We start from the raw sequence: 19,266 nt of genomic DNA, 5'->3' as shown, positions 1-19,266 counted from the left end.
ATATGTCTTTACTATGGATTTGATACTTTTGTTAATCTCACCTTTTATTTAAGACCCAAAGCTTAGCAAATTATTCACGCATTGCAGGTAACAAACAATAAATATTGAGGCCTGTCAGAAACAATTTGCGCAGAAACACTCATTTCAGGGATCAGCAAGAGAAACTTAACAAAGAATACAAAAGAAATGTTAATGAGTCAATCATCACATAAGCACGGTTGTCGTGTCACGAATCAATCTTGTCCAATATTTCTGCGCATTCTGATTTTGATATTAAATTTTGAACTCGTCCTGCTCATTAATGCATGAAGTGTTTGTCACATTATGAAGTATCAAAATGTAGAGGAATAATTGAATTGTATATGGTGATGTAAATGAAATATCATAATTAATTTGTACAATTAATAGCATGAATGATTACCTCTTCTTGATTACCAAATCAGGTTTTCAATTATTTTGATTCCATCAGCAAAAATTGAAATCCAAATTTTACTCAGTAAAAACGCTGTATAATATTTTTATACGTTGTTTAAATCTTAAACAAGAAAATTAATTTTTTAATAAAATAAGCATGGTTAAGGTTTGTATAGTAAATCGCATTGTATTAACTTATAAACAACATTTTTTCTGCATATAGAATAAAATTCTCTTCCAAATGTAATTTAGGATCGGAATTTTAGTCGAACTTCATCAAAAGTAATGATAGTAAAAACAATGAAAATGATGATTATAATCATGATAATAATTATCTTAATTACAATAACAATAATAATATAGATAATGATAATTACAATGATGATAAAAGGATAGTGATAAGAAATAATTATGCATGAATTGTAAGGGGTAATTCTATTGTTATCTCCAATCCGAAATTCCCCCTAATGAAGATTTGCATTGTTGATGGAATAAACCAATATTCTCCTTGGTTTCTCTCTAAAGTCTTCTAGGCAGATAATAAAATGATAAGAATATAATGATAATAATGATAGTCAGGGGTGTGAGAGATCAGATTTTTTTGGTTTTGATTTTCAGCTTAATTTCAGCTTATTTTTGGCTTTCCTCTGTACAAAAAGTATTGGAGCTCTTTTTATTTCAGATTTTTTTCAACACTCTTCAGCTTTTTTCAGATCTTTTTATTTGTGACCACTCACAATCCTGGATAGTAATACTATATAATAATTTTAATGATGATTATAAATGATAAGAACTATAATAGTGATTTGTTACAATGCTCAGTTCTATACAAAGGGCAAAACGTAACATTGGGGATAACGGACGATATACGTTTCTTTTAATTTCATTCTCGTCTCAGTTCCACAATTTATATATTTATGAAGCGACGTCATTCCGTTCTGTATTTTTGATGTGTACTTTTTTTCTAAAGAGTTTATATTGTTTTATTCCAAATGAATGAATATTTAATGGTTACAGATTAGAGTCTTGCTTTGATTGGCAAACAGAAAGAATCATTGAAATAAAATGAATTATAAAGTGTGAATGAAGTAATGTATTTGTCCATTCAGTACACCATACCTCTTGTGGTATATGCTTGTTAAAGGACAAGTCCACCCCAAGAAAAAGTTGATTTGAATTTAAAAAAAAAAAAACCAACCAGCATAACACTGAAAATTTCATCAAAATTGGAGTTATGACGTTTTAAATTTTTGCTAAATTTCACAAAACAGTTATATGCACATCCTGGTCGGTATGCAAATGAGGGGACCGATGACGTCACCCACTCACTATTTCTTTTGTATTCTACTATATGAAATATGAAATATTCTGATTTTCTCCCCTTGTCATGTAAAATCGAGTTTTATTCCTCTCTTAACATGTGGAATTAACATTGTTTAACATTATGTGATTCAGTCAAGTTTTACATTATTGTCAATTTTGTAAAATTTGAAATATTGTATAATTCAAACAATAAAAACATAAGAAATGGTGAGTGATGGACATCATCGACTCTCTCATTTGGATATTACTGAGTTGTGCATATAACTTTTGAGAAAAATAAGCGAAACTTTAAAATGTCACACTTTCTTATTTTATATCCGATTTTGATGAAATTTTCATCATTATGCTAGTTAGATTTTTCTCTTTGTCTGGGGTGGACTTGACCTGTAATAATAAAGAGTTTTCGCATCGCGACGCAGAACGCTTTCAAGAACGTAGAACATGTATTGAAAAAGCCCATCAAATGACAATGAACAGCTGGGAAGATCTTTGTCGAAAATTAATGGAACAGCAGGTTTGTCCTCAGTTCGGCCGGATCTGGCGAAAAAAATGCAGAATATTATATCGTATGTCCAGTCTAGGACTAGACTCTGATTCATCAATAATTTTTCGACTAATTAAGTCTTCGTAGTTTTTCATGAAGGGCATTTGACACTACATTTTTTATGTTCCTGAAGCCGTCGTGACGCGCCGTGCGTTGTGGAGCGATAACTCCGTAATCCTGTTGTTGGGAATGGAAGGGCTAAATTGCCGACTGGTCTACACCGACTTCGTCTACTTTACATTTGGTTTCATCCCACAGAATCTGACTCTCGTTCGTTCACTAAGCATTTGTCTCAATGCTATTGAGCCCATTTACCTATTTGAAGAGCTTAGTTGCAAAATGGGTTAGATCCATTTTTCATCAAATTTGGTTTTTGTGATTCAAGAAAAGTTGAATTTTTCCATTAAAAAGGTGAACAAAATGGCAAAAAAAAATCACATTTTTTTCTCAAAAGGGGTTAGGTCCACAAAGAATTTTTTGGAAAAGAATATTTTAAAAATATGAAGACAGGTAGATTTCTTTTATACCCAATTTTAACATGGTAGGGTATCGTGAAAATTTAGTATTGCATAAGAATATTGCAATATGGGAGAATTAAAAGAAAATGATTTTCTTGGAATGGACCTAACCCCTTTTGCAACCAAATTCTTCTGAAGAGTTCTTGTGTCATAAGAGGTTAGATCAAATTTTAATAAATTTTGTTTTCTGTCTCAAAACCCGATACCAAGAAAATTTGAAATTCACATCAAAAGGTGAATGAAAGTGGCAAAGAAAAATCACTTTTCTTTATTCAAAAAGAGTATTCAATATATATTGGATTCATTTCAGTTTGCTTGCAAAAGGGGTTAGGTCCACAATTATATATATTTTTTTACATATAGACAAAAATTGAAGACGGGTAGATGTCTTTTATACCCAATTTTATGTTCACATGATAGGGTAGAACATCATGACAATATAGTTTGTCATAAGAATATTGCAATAAGTGAGAATTAAAAACACGATTTTTCTCGAAATTGTCCAAAGTGGACCTAACCCCTTTTGCAACCAAACCTCATTTGTCGAGTTTCCGTTGCGCAATATCCATTTGGTCTAATACAGTCTATATGAAATATTCATGAACCACATTTCAATTTGACAGAGTGCTAACAAAGAGATAAAGTGGAAATTAGACCAACTGGGAATTGTAGACTAAATGAGAAATGGACTAGTGGATATTAGACCAAATGTGATTTAGGCCAAACTGAGAGTAGTCTGGATCAAATGGGTAAAGTTCAAGTGTTATTAGACTACCAGGGAAGTATTTCGGCACGGAACCTTCCGTACACACATACACGGCCTCACTCCCCCTCACACACTCCTTTTTTCCCCAAAAGATTTACATCTCTAGATTCATCTCACCCTGCTCCCTCAACTCGAGGTGGTCACCCCTGCGACAAGGGCACCGCCCCTCGTTCTAACCCTTGAAAGTTCATTCACTCAATTCATCTTACCGTCGCAGTACATGGTTTTACGGCGGTGTCAAGCAGAAGATCAAAGGGGAATAGCAAACTGGTGTGAGAGACGTTCAGCCTTCTACTCTTCTCTCTCTCTCTTTGGGGGTGCCCAATGTGAAAATCAGAGGAAATTGCCAAATAAGGAATCTATTTCTATTAATGATATTACAGTATCCGCTTCCATTATTTCAAAGTTTCAAAATCACAAATCCATCGTTATTTACGACATAATTCACTCCTCTTATTCCACTCTTACACCGGCGAAACAGACTCCAGACCAACTAAAATTAATGTACCTATTACGTTCGGCTTAGAATCGGTTTCGTTCGCGTGACTTCGGCATTGCAAATTGCGATAAGAGTAAAGAGCTGAGAATTTCAGTCAATTTGTTTTATTCCAGTCTACCAAGAATACAATAACACATACCAATCAAACAATGCGAAAACCCGTTGTGTACTATAAACTAAGTAATATATCGTGATTAATAACGAAATCAACTACATGTAAATATATTTTTCTTAATTGGTTGAATATAAGAATACATTGGTGCTTCATAACGTATCCTTTATTTCCTTTTGAGTAACGATACACATTCAACCTGAACACAATATTTGAATTGGCATTTTCTGGAATCAAAGTCGGAATTTCCACTTATATAGACACTTTGAAAATGTGCTTTTCTGAATTCAATACTTCCCAATTGCTTAGATTTAAGTATGATATATACGGAAAATAAAAATTGAGGGGTTGATGCAGTTGTGTTAACCTATAGTTTCGTGAAAAAATAAATTCATATATCTACGTTATCTCTCTTGATCTACTGGGTCTGCTTTCAAGTTTAAACAAATAATATCTTTCAGTAGTAAGTCGAACAAAGTAAATATCTTAGAAACTTTTAAACGAGCGATATAAGAGTCTAAACGATTAAGCTTCTCCAGAAAAATAAAATCTAAAACGTAAATACACCAATCGATATCCAATAAATTCATCAATGATTAAACATAAACAATTCTGATTTATTTCATCCTAAATTTCATCTTCATCTTGTCGAATCTGTTAACTTTACTTGATTTCAACTGGCTAAGACGCACTGTTGCCATGGTAACTGTCCGACAAGACCTTTCATGAAACGCTCCACTGGTTCGTATTTGCTTCAATACCAAGTGAAGCCCTTCGCGCAGTCATACATTTCCGCTATGCCATCAATATCTCCTTGAGACAGTCCTTCGCGTTGGCCGATTACGTCTTGGTATGCAGGATCCAGCGTCTTGATCGTTTCTTCGCCATTTTTAGTGAATGCCTGAAATCAAATCAAACACCGTTACCATGGTAACCACTTGGTTGTGAAAGCGGACACCAGTTGGTTTCCCGATAGAGGACCACCCGTTTCCCCTCCCAAACTGCAAGAGCGCCTCTCCAGTATGGCATTAGCAAGGGGTGAAGCGACCGAGCGTCGAAATTCAAATCAAAATTCACTTTCGCTAAAAGTATTTTGCACGCATCTTTTCACAAATAATAACACTCAGATCAAAAGGGAGAGAGGGTCCAATATATTCAATTTAATGAACGCTTTTTTTCTTTATTCTGTTTTCTCAGTTTTAAAGAATGATAGTAAGTCACAAAATCATTGACAAATAGTCAAGTCCTATATAGTTTTATCAGCGGCAGTAACAGGTTGTTCAACTTTTACAACTGATTTAAGCCTTTCAGAGCCCATTGGAAAATATTCAAGCGAGATAGCGAAGCGTGGGAGATCCAGGTGATTATATTGGGATTTTATTCCCTCAAAAACTGGATTGCTGATGCATTTATCTTGTGTATTACAAATGTCCTATTTTTTTATTGATTTTTCTCCTTTTATTATTTTTTTTTTCTTTTCTGTTTTCTAGGCCCTGCAAATTGCCGCTACTGTAACATTTCTTTCAAATTAAGGTCGACACTTTACGATTGCTGCAAAATGTAGACTCCGATCGTGCCATAAAAAGATACTTTCAGAACTAAGACAGCGGCAAACAATAATTTTTTATCCAAAGAGGAATCGTGCGAGGAAGCAAAGCGACCGAGTTTTGCAAAATTTTGACCACTAGCCTCTAGGTACTTCTTTTATCCATTCACCTTACAAAGGGGGCGCAAACTTGTCTAAATATATATATATACTACTTTTTCTTATGCCCCCTTTTCTCTTTTTTCTTTTTTATGCACTTTTTTCTGCTTTAAGGCACTACCACGATTCCCTCCCCTCTCACCACTATAGACACCCTTCTTCTCGGAGACGAATTCGCCCCGTAGGTGGGGCAAGCCTGCCTAAAGAGGTATTTGCATGCCCCCTCGAAAATGGCCGAACTACCCCCTTGTCAACAGACAACGATCTTTTGGGGTAAAATCTAAGTGACTTGCTGACGACCCGGGCTGACGACATATTATTTCAATATATAGCATACTTTTAAATCATAAGAAGTTAATCTATCTTCATATATACTTACAGGTAAATGTAAAAAATTGTAAATGGTGAAAAACTGTACTTTACGGATCATAAATAGAAATGTCGCTCTTATTTACTTTAAGAGTAAATACCCTTTTCTTTTGTTTCTTCTTACGCGTGTGTGTGTTTTTCCTTTAAACACGTTCACACTTTGACATCAATAATGCAGCAATGCATAAAGCATTTTAATTTATTTGATGCAATATAAAAGAGCAATGTAGATTTTTTTTAAATGCCTTGGTCAAGGGCAGTACTGGGAATCGAACCCCGGACTTTCATGGTATAGTCGGGCGCCTTAGACCACTCGGCCACGGCTGAAGTGGGGGGGATACATTAATAAACGAATCATCTAACCATCTCACAGCGTAGATCACTTGGTGGGCGGACCAGTCCCGCCCTCCAAAGGGAAGATCAGGGGCCCTTGACACAAACCTTAACAATGATCGTAGAACAATTTTCTACTATTGATTCCATCGACTACAATGTACAATCAATCGTGAAAATCAAGCGTACGATTAATTAACCTTTACGATTGATTAACCTTTGTGTTACGGGACCCTGGGGAGTTTTCACTTCCGCGAAGCAGAACGAATTTAAGAACTCAGTAAATATATTGAAAGTTCCCGTCAAATGACAATGAATAGCTGGCTGGCTGGTCTTTGTCGAAAATTGGTGAACCGGAAGAACAGTGTCGTTCTAACTTTTGGAGCTGGCGAAAAAAATACCCCCAAAAACGTCGTTTGTCTAGAGTCCGAGCACGGAACTGCTATTTCGATTTTCGACAAAGACTTCTTGATTGATCTTTGTCATGAAGGGTATTTGACAATACATTTTCTATTTTCTTAAAAGCGTTTTGCCTCGCGATGTGAAACTCCCTATCAATGAATTTACTCACATAAGCCCCGTAATGCATGATGCTACTCATATCGTAGTTTGCCCCAAATGTCGTTACTACCTCTTTCGAATATCTCAGAAATTGGCCTCTCATATCCATAGGTATTTCGTCATACTCTACCGTGACGTAGAAATCTCGATCTGGCCGAGACTGTTCGTGGTGTAAACCGATGGCGTGCCCGATCTCGTGTAAAATCGTTCCGAACTATGAGAAGAGAGGGGAGGGGTAAGAGGGGGGCGAGCAGAATAATTCGGGGAGTAATTATGGGAGAGAAAGACTATTTAAATCAGTCCCTTCTTTGTTATCAATATAAACTCATTACAATCCTCCATTTGAGATCAATTTCAAATTTCAATTAAACCCAGTTTGTCGAGGGTATGCTAATTTGCCTCTTTACTTGAAATCAAGAGGAGTTTTAACTGCTTTGATTTCCACATCGGACACAATCTGATTAGTAACAGAGAAACGAGTAATTTGACTTCTTATAATTTTGATACAAATTCCATGTTCCCTTTCTTTGATGCACTCGAGTCACTGCTTGTTTACAGCTTTTAATGATTAATACACGTCATATTGTATTTTACATACTTAAAAATATCTTGCTCAGGATTGGTCAATAGTTAATCACGTGTGTATTCGGCTATTCGCAATCAATCATTACTCACGGCGATGGAAATATTCTGTTTCATTATTTTTTTGTATTCTCCAATACCTTTGAAGAGGGTGGCGAAAATTAAAAATTTGTTGTCATTCATTCTTCGTAAAACAATCGACCGGTGTTTTTTAAGGAAATCACCCTGAACGAAAATGATATACACTGAACAATCCCTGGCGTTTGATAACCCAAATGAAGACTAGTTAAATTTAAATCTTTAATCTTTTTAATACTATAAATTATTTGCTCTTTTCTCAATAAACACAAAGTTATCATACCTGATTACATTCTGGAGCGATGGAGACTGTCTGATTTTCACCAGCAACTCGGCCAACGTAAGACCAACAACCAGGGAGGTCGTCTCGGAAATCCAGATAGGAGTGGTGCCCCAAGGATTCTCCCACGTCCCAGTTGTATTCTACGAATAATAAGCAAGTGTTGACGCTGTAGTGCACAAGTGCATTTACGATATTCTCCATTCTAGCCGCTGTGATCAATTGCAATGAAAGGGAGAAAAGAAACATTTTCTGTTAAGATGTAAATTCGCTTTTCCCATCCTTCGTCATATTACATTCAATTGAATTCAGAATCAGGCATCAATGACGTAAGAAGGCAAAAAATTAGGAAGGAATAATAATAATAATAACGTTTTATTCACCCAGGGTAGCCACTTCAGTTAGGAAACTGCTCTACCAGCGGGCCCTGCATAACTTAATATGTTATCATTACCCTTCTCCAATCTAATGCTGGTGTTGGAATACAATATTTTTTTAATTGGCGAGTGAGGTAGTGAGCAAAGCGAACAAGGCAAAAAAAGAGAAAACATTTGAGTGAATAATTTTGTAATATTTGGTGTGATAAAGTCGAATCACGGTTCCATTACATTTGCTCCAATGGAAAATCCGCACGTTGGCCAATCATAAAACCTAACCTAAACTAAATCAACCACAACCTTTATTTTTTCATACATTATTCTAAAGCAAAAATTACATTTTTATCCTATTACCCTATGCCCTCTGAGATATCAAGACTGGAGCAAATGTCGTGTAACCCAAATAGGCCATACACACCCAAAGGAATGTGAAAATTATGAACGCAATACAATAATTTAACTAAAACAAAAGTTTGCGAAAGAAAATTGGGTGTAAATGTTTAAAATAAAAACGATAGTTTCATAGTAAAACGCTGTTTGAAAATTTATACAACGCGTGTTACTATTTGCAAAAGTTGTTAATTTTTTTCAACAAACATGCTTTAATACTAAAAATTGAACAACTTGGTTAAACTTTTAAACATTGCCTGTATAGTCCATAATAGTAAATAGTAAACACCGTTGTATACAAATTTTAAACAGAGTTTTTACCACGCATGGCCGTATACAGGCAGAAATTTTTGGTCGGGGGGGGGGGGGGGCAGGACGCGTAAACTTTTTCAAAAAAAAGGTCGAAAGCACCCTGGCTTGACATTTGGATGCATTTGCATTTTGTAAAGTGCACTGTAAAAAAAAACCTGATTTTACAGAAAAAAAGAAGATTTTGCAGGAAACAATAACAGAATCATTTTGTAAATTCATAAAACAGGAATTTTTCTGCAATTTAACAGAACAGGTCTGTTTAAAAAGGGGAAAAGGGTGTTTTATTAAAGGAAATTTGTAAGGTTCCATATACCAATTTCCTGTAAGATTACACAATCTGGTAAGATTACAGGTGTTCTCGAGACTCTGCTGCAGGAACTTGTTTTATTTTAAGGATACATTTTCTAACAGTGTGAAATTGAAGGATTTTGTGCTCATTTGGAGAATTTTGTGAAAATTTACAGTAAAAAATGTAAGTTTACAATTTTTTTGTTAACTCCCCCCCCCCCCCCCCCCCCGCTGCGTACGGCCATGTTCCCACGTACATCAGGTGCGGATCGGGGGGGGGGGGTGGAGTAAGGTGCCGGTATCCCGTAAAAGACCGAATCTAGATCCGCGCCTGAATTTCAGTAATTTTTCAGATGGTATATGAAGGTTATCATAATATAGCGTTTCATTCTTACAATCTACGTTTAAGGTGACTGGGACAATTGCCATGGGCCAATAATTGCCCGTCAACGCCGCCGACTTCGCACTCAAGTTCCTCTTTTTCCTGCCTTGCCAGTTGTTGTCGTTGAAATGGTTGTTGTCGTTGTCATTGTTGTCGGACGAGGGTGGCTCCACGGCATCCGGGGTGACTTGTAATGAATTCACAATGAGCTCACGTTGCTCATCTGTTAGCATGATATCGGATTGGTACGCGCCTGGGGTTGGTCTCTCATCAGGGGGGTGTTTCTGAGAAAGAGATGGGAGAGAGGGGGAAAGAGAGAGGGTGAGAAATTGGGGAAGAGAGAGAAATTGGGGAAGAGAGGGAGAGATGGGGGAAGGGAGAGAAGAGGGGGGTGGGAGGGAGAGAGAGAGTAAAAGAGGGAGGGGGAGAAGAAAGTAGGGGCATACAGTATTAGTACCCTTCATATTGTCATTTTGAAGAAGATCATAATGATGATGATGATGATGATGAATATGATGGTGATGACGAAGTAATGATGCATGCAAAGCACCAGCTGATGATATTCATGCAGAACTGAATACGGGTCATTAAGTCCATCCCGGAATCATAGCCAGGATACTCTTCTCACTAAACAAAGTAATGAGAGCACGAAATGCGAGATGAATATCTGAATCTAAAAAGGAGCTTAAATCTTAAGGCTGTTTAAGGACGTTCCACAGTTATGTTTGTGCGCATTATGATCTGCGCATAATTTACACTGTGCGCGCTGACGTCACAATGAATGAACAGGAGATTAATTAGCTGCGGGTATGAGCTGATTTTTCTCATCTGCACTTTAACTGCAGATCCGATGCGTCATTTCATGAAGCTAAAAAATTGAATTATTCCATGGACCATTCAAACAAAAATTCTACAATTTCAAAATACTTTACTCTGCATTGCTGCCAAGAATCACGAATATTACCCCAAGTTTGAATACATGGTAGATTGGTTTTGATTTTTTCTTCACATAGATACAAAGCATTCGGCGCATTTTTGGTGTTTTAAAAAGCACATTTGCATTAATAAAAATGCTGATAGTTTAAAAACAAGCACATGAACCCCTATTTTTTAATGTTTGTACCTCTTAGGTATACCTTCCTCTACAACTCTGCAAATTTTTGTGAAAATGACATGGATTTTGAATAAAGTGCAGCATTTATTGTACGTTTGTAGTTTGTTACTGAAATTTTACATTTTTTAGATTGGGATTTTGTTATCGTTTACGCCTTTTTAAAGAACTGACAGTGCTGTTAAACTTAAAATTGCAAACAAATAGCACTATAAATAGATTCTCCATTCTAACGATATAATTACTAACTCTCTTGCGAAATCTGATGACTTTTTCATGTATTTTGACTGAGTAATAGAGGTTTAAACTCATTGTAGTAATCTTGGGAGGTCTAAAAATGCAAAATTCTTTTGAATGCGCAATTCTTAAGAACATCAATTTGGGTGAACTTTGAAGCTCTATAGCAAAAAATCAAGCACATGGACCTATGTTAATTTTTGCATATTTCGAATATTAAGGTTCTAAAGAATCTATGTGCAAAGTTTGGTGAAAATGACATGGATTTCACTTTAACTGTGGAACGTCCTTAAGGGACTATTGTCTCGCTAATCAAGTCATGCGAGTGGGAAGCGCAACCTGAAAATTGTGTATATTCATATTCAATAAAGGCAAGTTTGAAGCTCCTTGGCACTGGCGTACAGATGGGGGGGGGGGGCTTGGGGGCTCTTGCCCCCCTCCCCCCCCCAAAAAAAAAAATCACGACCAGGAAAAAGATGAGAAAGGGAAGGAAAAGGAAAGGGATGAGGGTGAAATGTGGTATTATTTTCTGAATATTTTGTAAAAATTTATAACAAACTTGGATTCTTGTAATAAAAATGTGGAAAAATTTTGCTCACTTTGCTCGCTCACAACTTTTTATTAATTTTTACACAATGCGTCATATCGAACCCCCTCAACATTTTACACTCATTACGCTACTGCTCCTTGGAAAAGGAAAATTTTAAGCAGTGACGGATCCATTATTTTCTCGTGTTATGTTAGTTTTATTTTTACAAAAATATAAGATTTTAAGAATATATCGATATAAAAAAATTTGTAAATGTACTGACCTGAAAGGGGGGGGGGATTTTACGTAGTTTATATATGAATTCATGAAGAGATTGTGTACCTCACTAACAGGGGCGGATCCAGGATTTTCCAAAGGGGGAGGGGGCACATTTTTCCGAGGAAAAATTTGACAAGAAAAAAAGAGTTTTTAACGAAAAATTAAGGATATTTCGTTCAAGAAAAAAAAAGTTTCCGAAAGGGGGGCACACTTCGGTTTTAACGGCATTTTTACATTACAAATTTTAATTTTGCTTCTCAAAGGGGAGGGGGCCACGGGCCGGCTGTGCCCTCTTGGATCCGCTAGTGCTCACTAATCAAAATATGAAATAATGACAGCGCGATGTGCCAGCTGATTATATTTTGATATTCAGACCAATATTGTAATCATAAACAGGTTCCGTATCTCTATATTTCACCAAAATCTGAGAACAAATAACAGTTATTGAATTTTAGAACTGAATAATATTTCGTGAAAACAGTTGATGCACGCCATCATGAATATTAGATAGGCTGATGAATGTCATGTCCCCACTTCCAAAAATACATAATATCAGATTATCAGAACGCAAAAATTTAAAATGTCATGATTTTGTTATTCCTTGTCCGATTTTTAAGATTTTTTTTTGTAAGTTTTTATATGATTTTTCTCCATCTGCTAAAACCATACACTCTAAAAAAAAAAAGGGTTTACCCAATATTGGGTAAAATGGGAACATGCATGTTTGTTGGGTAAAAAGATACCAAATATTTTGTAAATTTTACGTAGTGTTGCGTCGAAATTTACCCTTCAAACATGTATTTTGCCCAATATTGAGGGAAACAATTACCCAGCAAACATTTAGAGTGTATTACTTTTAACCTGGAGTACCCCTTTATTCTGGGGTGGATGGGACGTGCCCCCTCAATTCATTTCAATAATGGTCTTTATCGATAATGAAACTTAACAATCGCACATGAAAAAACAGCGCGGAGCTGGAAAATTTACGTTTAAAAGTTTGTGTTGGCGCAACAAAAAGGGAGTAAAATGCATTTAAAAGGCTAAACAATTAAAGAGTTAATGCAATTTCGGATAAAGCATAAGAGGTATAATGCATTAAACATGAAAACGGCTGACTCGAAGGAGAAGAGACTGTCACTTTATTTCAATGACAAAAGTGACTGTATGGTGGGGGTGACCATTGTCCCTTTCCTTTCCTTGTCGACACACTACTCCCCCGCTAATGCCCATCCCCACCCCACCCACCCTGCGGTAGAGTAATAATAATAATAGTAATATTCTTATTTGTATAGCGCAGAAACTATGTGCATATGTTCCACTGCGCTGTAATTTAGAGCTTATGAAATGCCTGAAAACATATATAGAATTACTTACAGGATAACAAGCTCAGAATGACTGTTTTTCAGCATGGTCCTGTTCACATAAAATAACAATATATACATAAAAGATAAAAGTGTAACTTAGAAAAAGGGAAAAAATAATGTAAGGGGATTAGTTGAAAAAATAGGTTTTCAGTCTAAGTTTGAACGTTTCTACTGATGGAGAGGATCTAATTACATATAGAGTACAAAAAGGGTTGTTTGAATAAGAATACTTACATCTCTTTGAGAGTATGTGTCTGAACCGGGTGTGACGACGAGCTGCGATTTGGACTTCATGGTCATGTCACCGCCGATCATATGCAAAACGTCTTTGTGATTGTCGACGAAACTTTGAACATGGTTGCCCTTCTCTCTCTTGATGTTATAGTCAATACCGATGTTCGTCTGTAAAAAGTGGAATGATGATGATAATTCAAGAACAGGGGTCCGTTGCAGAAAGAGTTGCGTTTAAACGCAAGTCAAAAAATCAATCGCAAGTCCCAAATGCGCGCTGTTGATTGGTTGAAAATCAAGTTGCGCATGATTTTTAGAGTTGCAATTGATTGCAACTCTTTCTGCAACGGGCCCCAGGGGTGTCACTAGAGGGGGTGAATGGGGTGCAACAACTCCAACGAGCTATATTTCTTTAGACCATGTAAACACCGTCCTCTAACCATTATAGGGTACTTTTGCATTTTAGCAATCACTTCGCGGACGCTTTCTACTACGCAGAGAATCTTTTGTCAAAAGCCCTTCATAACAAAGCAGCCTTTGTCGAAAATCGGTGAATCAAAACAACAGTGTCGTCCTGGACTCTGGACAAACGACAATTATTTTCACTTATTCGTCTTGTCCGAATCTTAAGACGATGTGCTGCCCCGGTCCACCAGCTTTCGACAATGACCTCTAATCTGTCCATTGTGATTTGATGGACACTATCAATAGATTCCCAACGTTCTAGAATGCGTCTGCGAAGTGGATTTGAAAATATGTTATTTCTGTCGACGAATTCGTCCAAAAAGAAAATAAAGAGGGAGGGGAAATAGAGAATATAGAAGAAGGTAGAAAGGGATGACATATTTTTCTTCAATTTTATTTTTTTTCAAATTTTTCTGTGAAGACGGTGGTAAATCCGCCAACAAGAATTTAAATTAATAGTTGGAAAGGGCCTCTTAGGGTTTCCTAAATCCATGCTTTCTCAAACACGCAATGCCGGGTATTATTTTTCAAAGAATATAAAGATCTACATGTACATACTGTATAAGGTTAAAAATTGTTAAGTTCACTAATACAATTACAGGTAATTAATCAAGAGGATAAAACCCGTGAACCAAATTGATTGCTTTTCATTTCGCTTCTGATTAAACGTCAGCCCGTATGATGCTTTCCATCAAGATTTATATGGAAGTCAGTTACTCAGTATATTTTTCACATTCGGTCTGCCAGTAGACACGATAGATCTAGAAAAAGCGCGTCTTTTTAGGCAGCAGGCTCGCGTATTAGGAGCGTGTGATGACGAAATTGTACTATTACAACAGAGCACCTTTGACCGAAGAAGGTGAGACAGGGAAAGGGAGAGATGTTATTTTTCCTCGCTCTCTTTGCTGTATATTTCGTAAAGTTTTTTTCAAAAACAAATGAATGCAGAATGAATGAAAGGTGAAATAATAGTGAATAGTTTTTTTCCCACTCGATACATTCCTATACGCTATGCTTTGGAAAGCAAACGCATTTATTATGCTAGGTTTTCTGCAGATGAAGATGAAGGGGTAATAATAGCAGGGCCCGCTGGGAGAACAGTTTTCGGAACTGAAGCGGCTACCCTGGGTACAGGGGCGTCGATCCATTTTTCAGATTGGGGGGGCAAAATCATAAATCAACGTTCCAAAGGCGTTCGATCACACAAAATGAACAAAGCACCCCCACACACACATAGGCCTATATATATATATATATATATATATAGGCCTACATATATATGTATATATACATATATATATGTACATGATTCATGAGAAAGAGACACATATCTCACCGACAAATTAATATGCGAGCGCGAAGCGCGAGCTGAAATTTTTTAGTATACTGACCTGGAAACGGGAAAAAGTTACCTGTTTAGGACTTTTTGTAGTAACTCATGAGGACGACATGTATCTCACTAACAGATAATGAGAGTGCTGAGAGCGAGCTGAAATTTATTTATAATCTGACCTGAAAGCTTGATATTCTAAGCGTTTTGAGTACCAATAATTAAGATGGGTATTTAAATGAACAATAGATGCGAGCGCGAAGCGCGAGCTGAAAATTTTGACATTTCTAACTGAAAAAAATGACAGGTTAATGGACGTTTTTAATAAAGAACAAGATATATATCCAACAAAAGATTGTTACAAATCGAAGCAGGAGTTCTTTTGAGGTTAAAAACTGAAAAGGGGACAATTTCACCTATTTAATAACGAAAAGTATGGGTTTTTGCTACAAAAATTATGCGAGCGCGAAGCGCGAGCTGAAAAATTTTATATTCCAATTTGAAAAGCAGACATTTTGAGCACGATTTTAGATAAAGAACGAGTTGTGTATTTCAATCTCGCTTGCTGATTTCTGTGTAACATTATAATCTCATTATTTTATTTTTGCACATGCAGAATTATTGGGGGGGCAAAACGATATGTTTGCCCCCCCAATATTTTAATTGGTGGGGCGATCGCCCCCCTGCCCCCCCCCCCCCCCAGGATCGACGCCTCTGCCTGGGTAAATATACCGCTATTATTATTATTATTATTAAGATACTTGTCGTTAAAGGGTACACACTTGAAACGTTGAGCAACATGTTGGGCAATTATTATTCAAGTGAGCAAATTTATTACCCAATTATTAGTTTTTATTACCCAATTTGGACAGATTTTAACTAATAATTGTGAGGACAGTACTATGTTGCCAAGTGATGGTTAAAAATTGGGCCTTTTTCGCCCAACCTTTTTAAGAGTGTACGTAAACTGTGCTCGATCGTATTCATAGTGATAATAGGATACTTTAGGGAATTAAACATATTTATCATAATTGGTTGCAAGTAATAGACCATTCCTTGATTCTTATTTTTATTTTTATATAAAAAAAATTAAAAATGCTTCTTTTTTCGCGATCAGTGAAACCTCTTGCCACGCTTCTAGGCCTTTATACGGCAAGTGCATGAGAGAAGTGAAATGAACTCATTACCTCTCTCGCTTTGCTCCCTCGTATACATTCAGATACAACTTCAAGGATGCAAATAGATTAGTTCAACGTGTTGAGTGAAGTGATTACATATTATATGCCACCGCTACACTCGCGTCCTTTGGCAAGGCCTTTGTCTTCATTTGCCACTCTCCACCCAGGTGGGTATTTCATCTGTTCGTATGTAAAGAGCGACTTTAAGAACGACTGGTAAATCTTTCTCACGCGCTAAATAATCACCAATGAACATTTAATGGTGTGTATCATTATACCACAAGAAAGGATCACCAGTCGTTCTTAAAGTCACTCTTAACTTAGTTTAGTTTACTCCAACGATGTTGTAGGAGTAAACCTGTTCATCGATCAAAGTAGAATGTCTATTGCTGCTCTCCTTCAGACAAAATTAACTTACGAAAAGCTTTATGAAACGACCCCCAGGTATAGTAAATGGGTACCCGAAGAAGTAGAAGGAAATCCCTTGAATACTTGAGCGCCTACTTATAGACAGCGCACCGAAAGCCGGGGTAATGTTAAACAGTTTTCACAATTCACACAGTGATTCACAACAGTTAAAATTATGTTGACAACTCTGAAGTGTGAGCGTATTCACATAGTAACGTATGTGCAGATGTACTTCACTTTAATTGTCAAATTTAACGGTGGGAAGATAATTGCAATCTGTGGATACCTATACAGTGTGAGCATTCAGTGTGTTCACAATCATAATAATCTATGCGAATATGTGTTTCACACTATTAAAGCGCTCAATCATGACAGTGAAAAGATAATTCCACAGTGTGGTCACCTCTACGGTGAGTGTTCACATAGTAACGTATGTGCTGATGTGCTTCACATTGTTCAAATGCTCAAATTTAACAGAGGGAAGATAATTTCACACTGTGGATACCTCTACGGTGACGTGAGTGTTCATAGTGTGTTCAAATAGTAAATTATGTGAATATGTGTTTCAAAATATACAAGTGCTCAAACTCAAAATTGAAAAAACAAACAAATTCACAAGTGTGGACACCTCTACGGTGAGTGTTCACAGTGTGTTCACATTAAAATATGTGTTTCACACTTTAAAAGTGTTCAAACTGAACAGTTAAAAGATAATTTCACAGTGTGGATACCTCTACGGTTAGTGTTCACAGTGTGTCCACATACTACAAAAATATGTGAATATGTGTTTCACACTATTAAAGTACTCAAACCTGGCAGTGAAAAATATAATTTCACAGTGTGGACACTTATAGAGTGTTAGTGTTAACAGTGTGTACAATTGCTAAACTATGATATATCAGGTGTTGAAATGGTCTAATTTACAGTGTAAAGGTTTTCCACACTAGCCGTGAACACACTGTGAGATGCACTGTGGGGACACTGTATATTTCTTAAACGGGGAAGAACACGGCGACTTTCCTGACTGCAGCGTTTTAGCTACCAAGCCTTCACTATTAAATTCTACAAATCCACAAATAAACTTCAAGGCCCGTATTCAGGGGGGCGTTTCATCAATATTTTCGTCCGACAAGTTGTCAGATCTGACAACTTTCCTGGATTCTGATTGGTTGAGAAGCACTGTTACTATAGTAACTGACGGATAAAACAGGACTTGTCGGATAAAACGTCCGACAAGTCCTTTCATGAAACGCTCCCCTGAAGTCAGGTTTAACTTAAACCATGGTCTAAGTCTGGTCTTAAATTATAGGGAGCAAAAAACTCGAAAATTCTGCTTATATTGTATCTTTCTTGTATTTACTATTATGTTTCCTTTTGCTCTCATATTGAAGAAAAATAATCATACATGTAATTCAGTTATCATTCCCAGACAATTTTGGCGTCATATGAGTTAATAAATTGGATGTCTACTGTTAGGGATTTGTACCCCAATTGGCTCTCCATAGTTAAAACCAGGGTGTAATTTAAACCCAAGTTCAGAATACGGGCCCAAGTGTTCGTACCTTCACTGGAGCCGGTGCTTCGTTGGTGAAGAAGGAACTCGGAGGGGGGAGAGGGATGGAGTGAGTCAGTGGAATGACGATGGATAACACCACCACCGCAAGACCGAAGAAACTGCGTCTCAGAGTCATCTTGGCTATAATCATGATAATGTTGGTCTTGTCCCCTCTGCCAGTCGAGTACAACATAGCCGATGTGAAAGAAAATGTTGAAATGCAGTCGGTTTTATCCTCTCAATGAGGGCAATATCCTCGGTGCCCGGGGGTGTGCTGCTAATGTTCGTGAACACCGTTTTTTGGTAATCATAATTGTTTTTATTCAGACAAGCCAAGCATATGTTTTTTCTTTCTTTCTTTTGTTGTGCTTTGTTCCTACTATGTATTCCTGCACACTTAAAATGTTGGGCAAAATAGACCCTGCTGTCCACTGTGTTTGGTAATGTATAATAAATATATATATTCTGGGCAATTATTATCCAATTTGTGCAAATTTATTACCCAATTATCAGTTTTTATTACCAAATTTAGACAGATTTTAACCAATAGTTGTGTGGACAGTATGTTGCCCAGTGATGGTTTAAAAAAAAAAAAGGGGGGGGGGGGCTTTCCCAACCTTTTTAAGAGTGTATAAAATGATCTGCAATTATAACACTCTCTCTGTTGTTAATGTGAATATCATTTCAGTGCGTGATGAAACAAAAATAAGAACAAATAATGACGCCTCGACCATGTCGACAGAAGC

The 19,266-nt window shown here is 36.7% G+C and overlaps 1 protein-coding gene across 1 annotated transcript; it reads right to left on the bottom strand.

The window, feature by feature from the left end:
- Positions 1-4,154: 4,154 nt before the first annotated feature.
- On the bottom strand, positions 4,155-18,716 carry LOC129281639 (blastula protease 10-like). The gene is made up of 6 exons (XM_064113550.1): positions 18,528-18,716; positions 13,588-13,755; positions 9,847-10,117; positions 8,088-8,296; positions 7,155-7,358; positions 4,155-5,077 (listed from the first exon to the last, which is right to left on the bottom strand). Exons 1-6 carry the CDS (start codon positions 18,711-18,713, stop codon positions 4,931-4,933), a joined length of 1,185 nt encoding a protein of 394 aa, XP_063969620.1. The 5' UTR covers positions 18,714-18,716; the 3' UTR covers positions 4,155-4,930.
- Between the last annotated feature and the right edge of the window lie 550 nt (positions 18,717-19,266).

The sequence above is a fragment of the Lytechinus pictus genome, chromosome 18 (genome assembly GCF_037042905.1).
Source record: "Lytechinus pictus isolate F3 Inbred chromosome 18, Lp3.0, whole genome shotgun sequence".
NCBI classification, from domain to species: Eukaryota; Metazoa; Echinodermata; class Echinoidea; order Temnopleuroida; family Toxopneustidae; genus Lytechinus; species Lytechinus pictus.
This window is presented reverse-complemented; position numbering and strand designations above follow the sequence as displayed.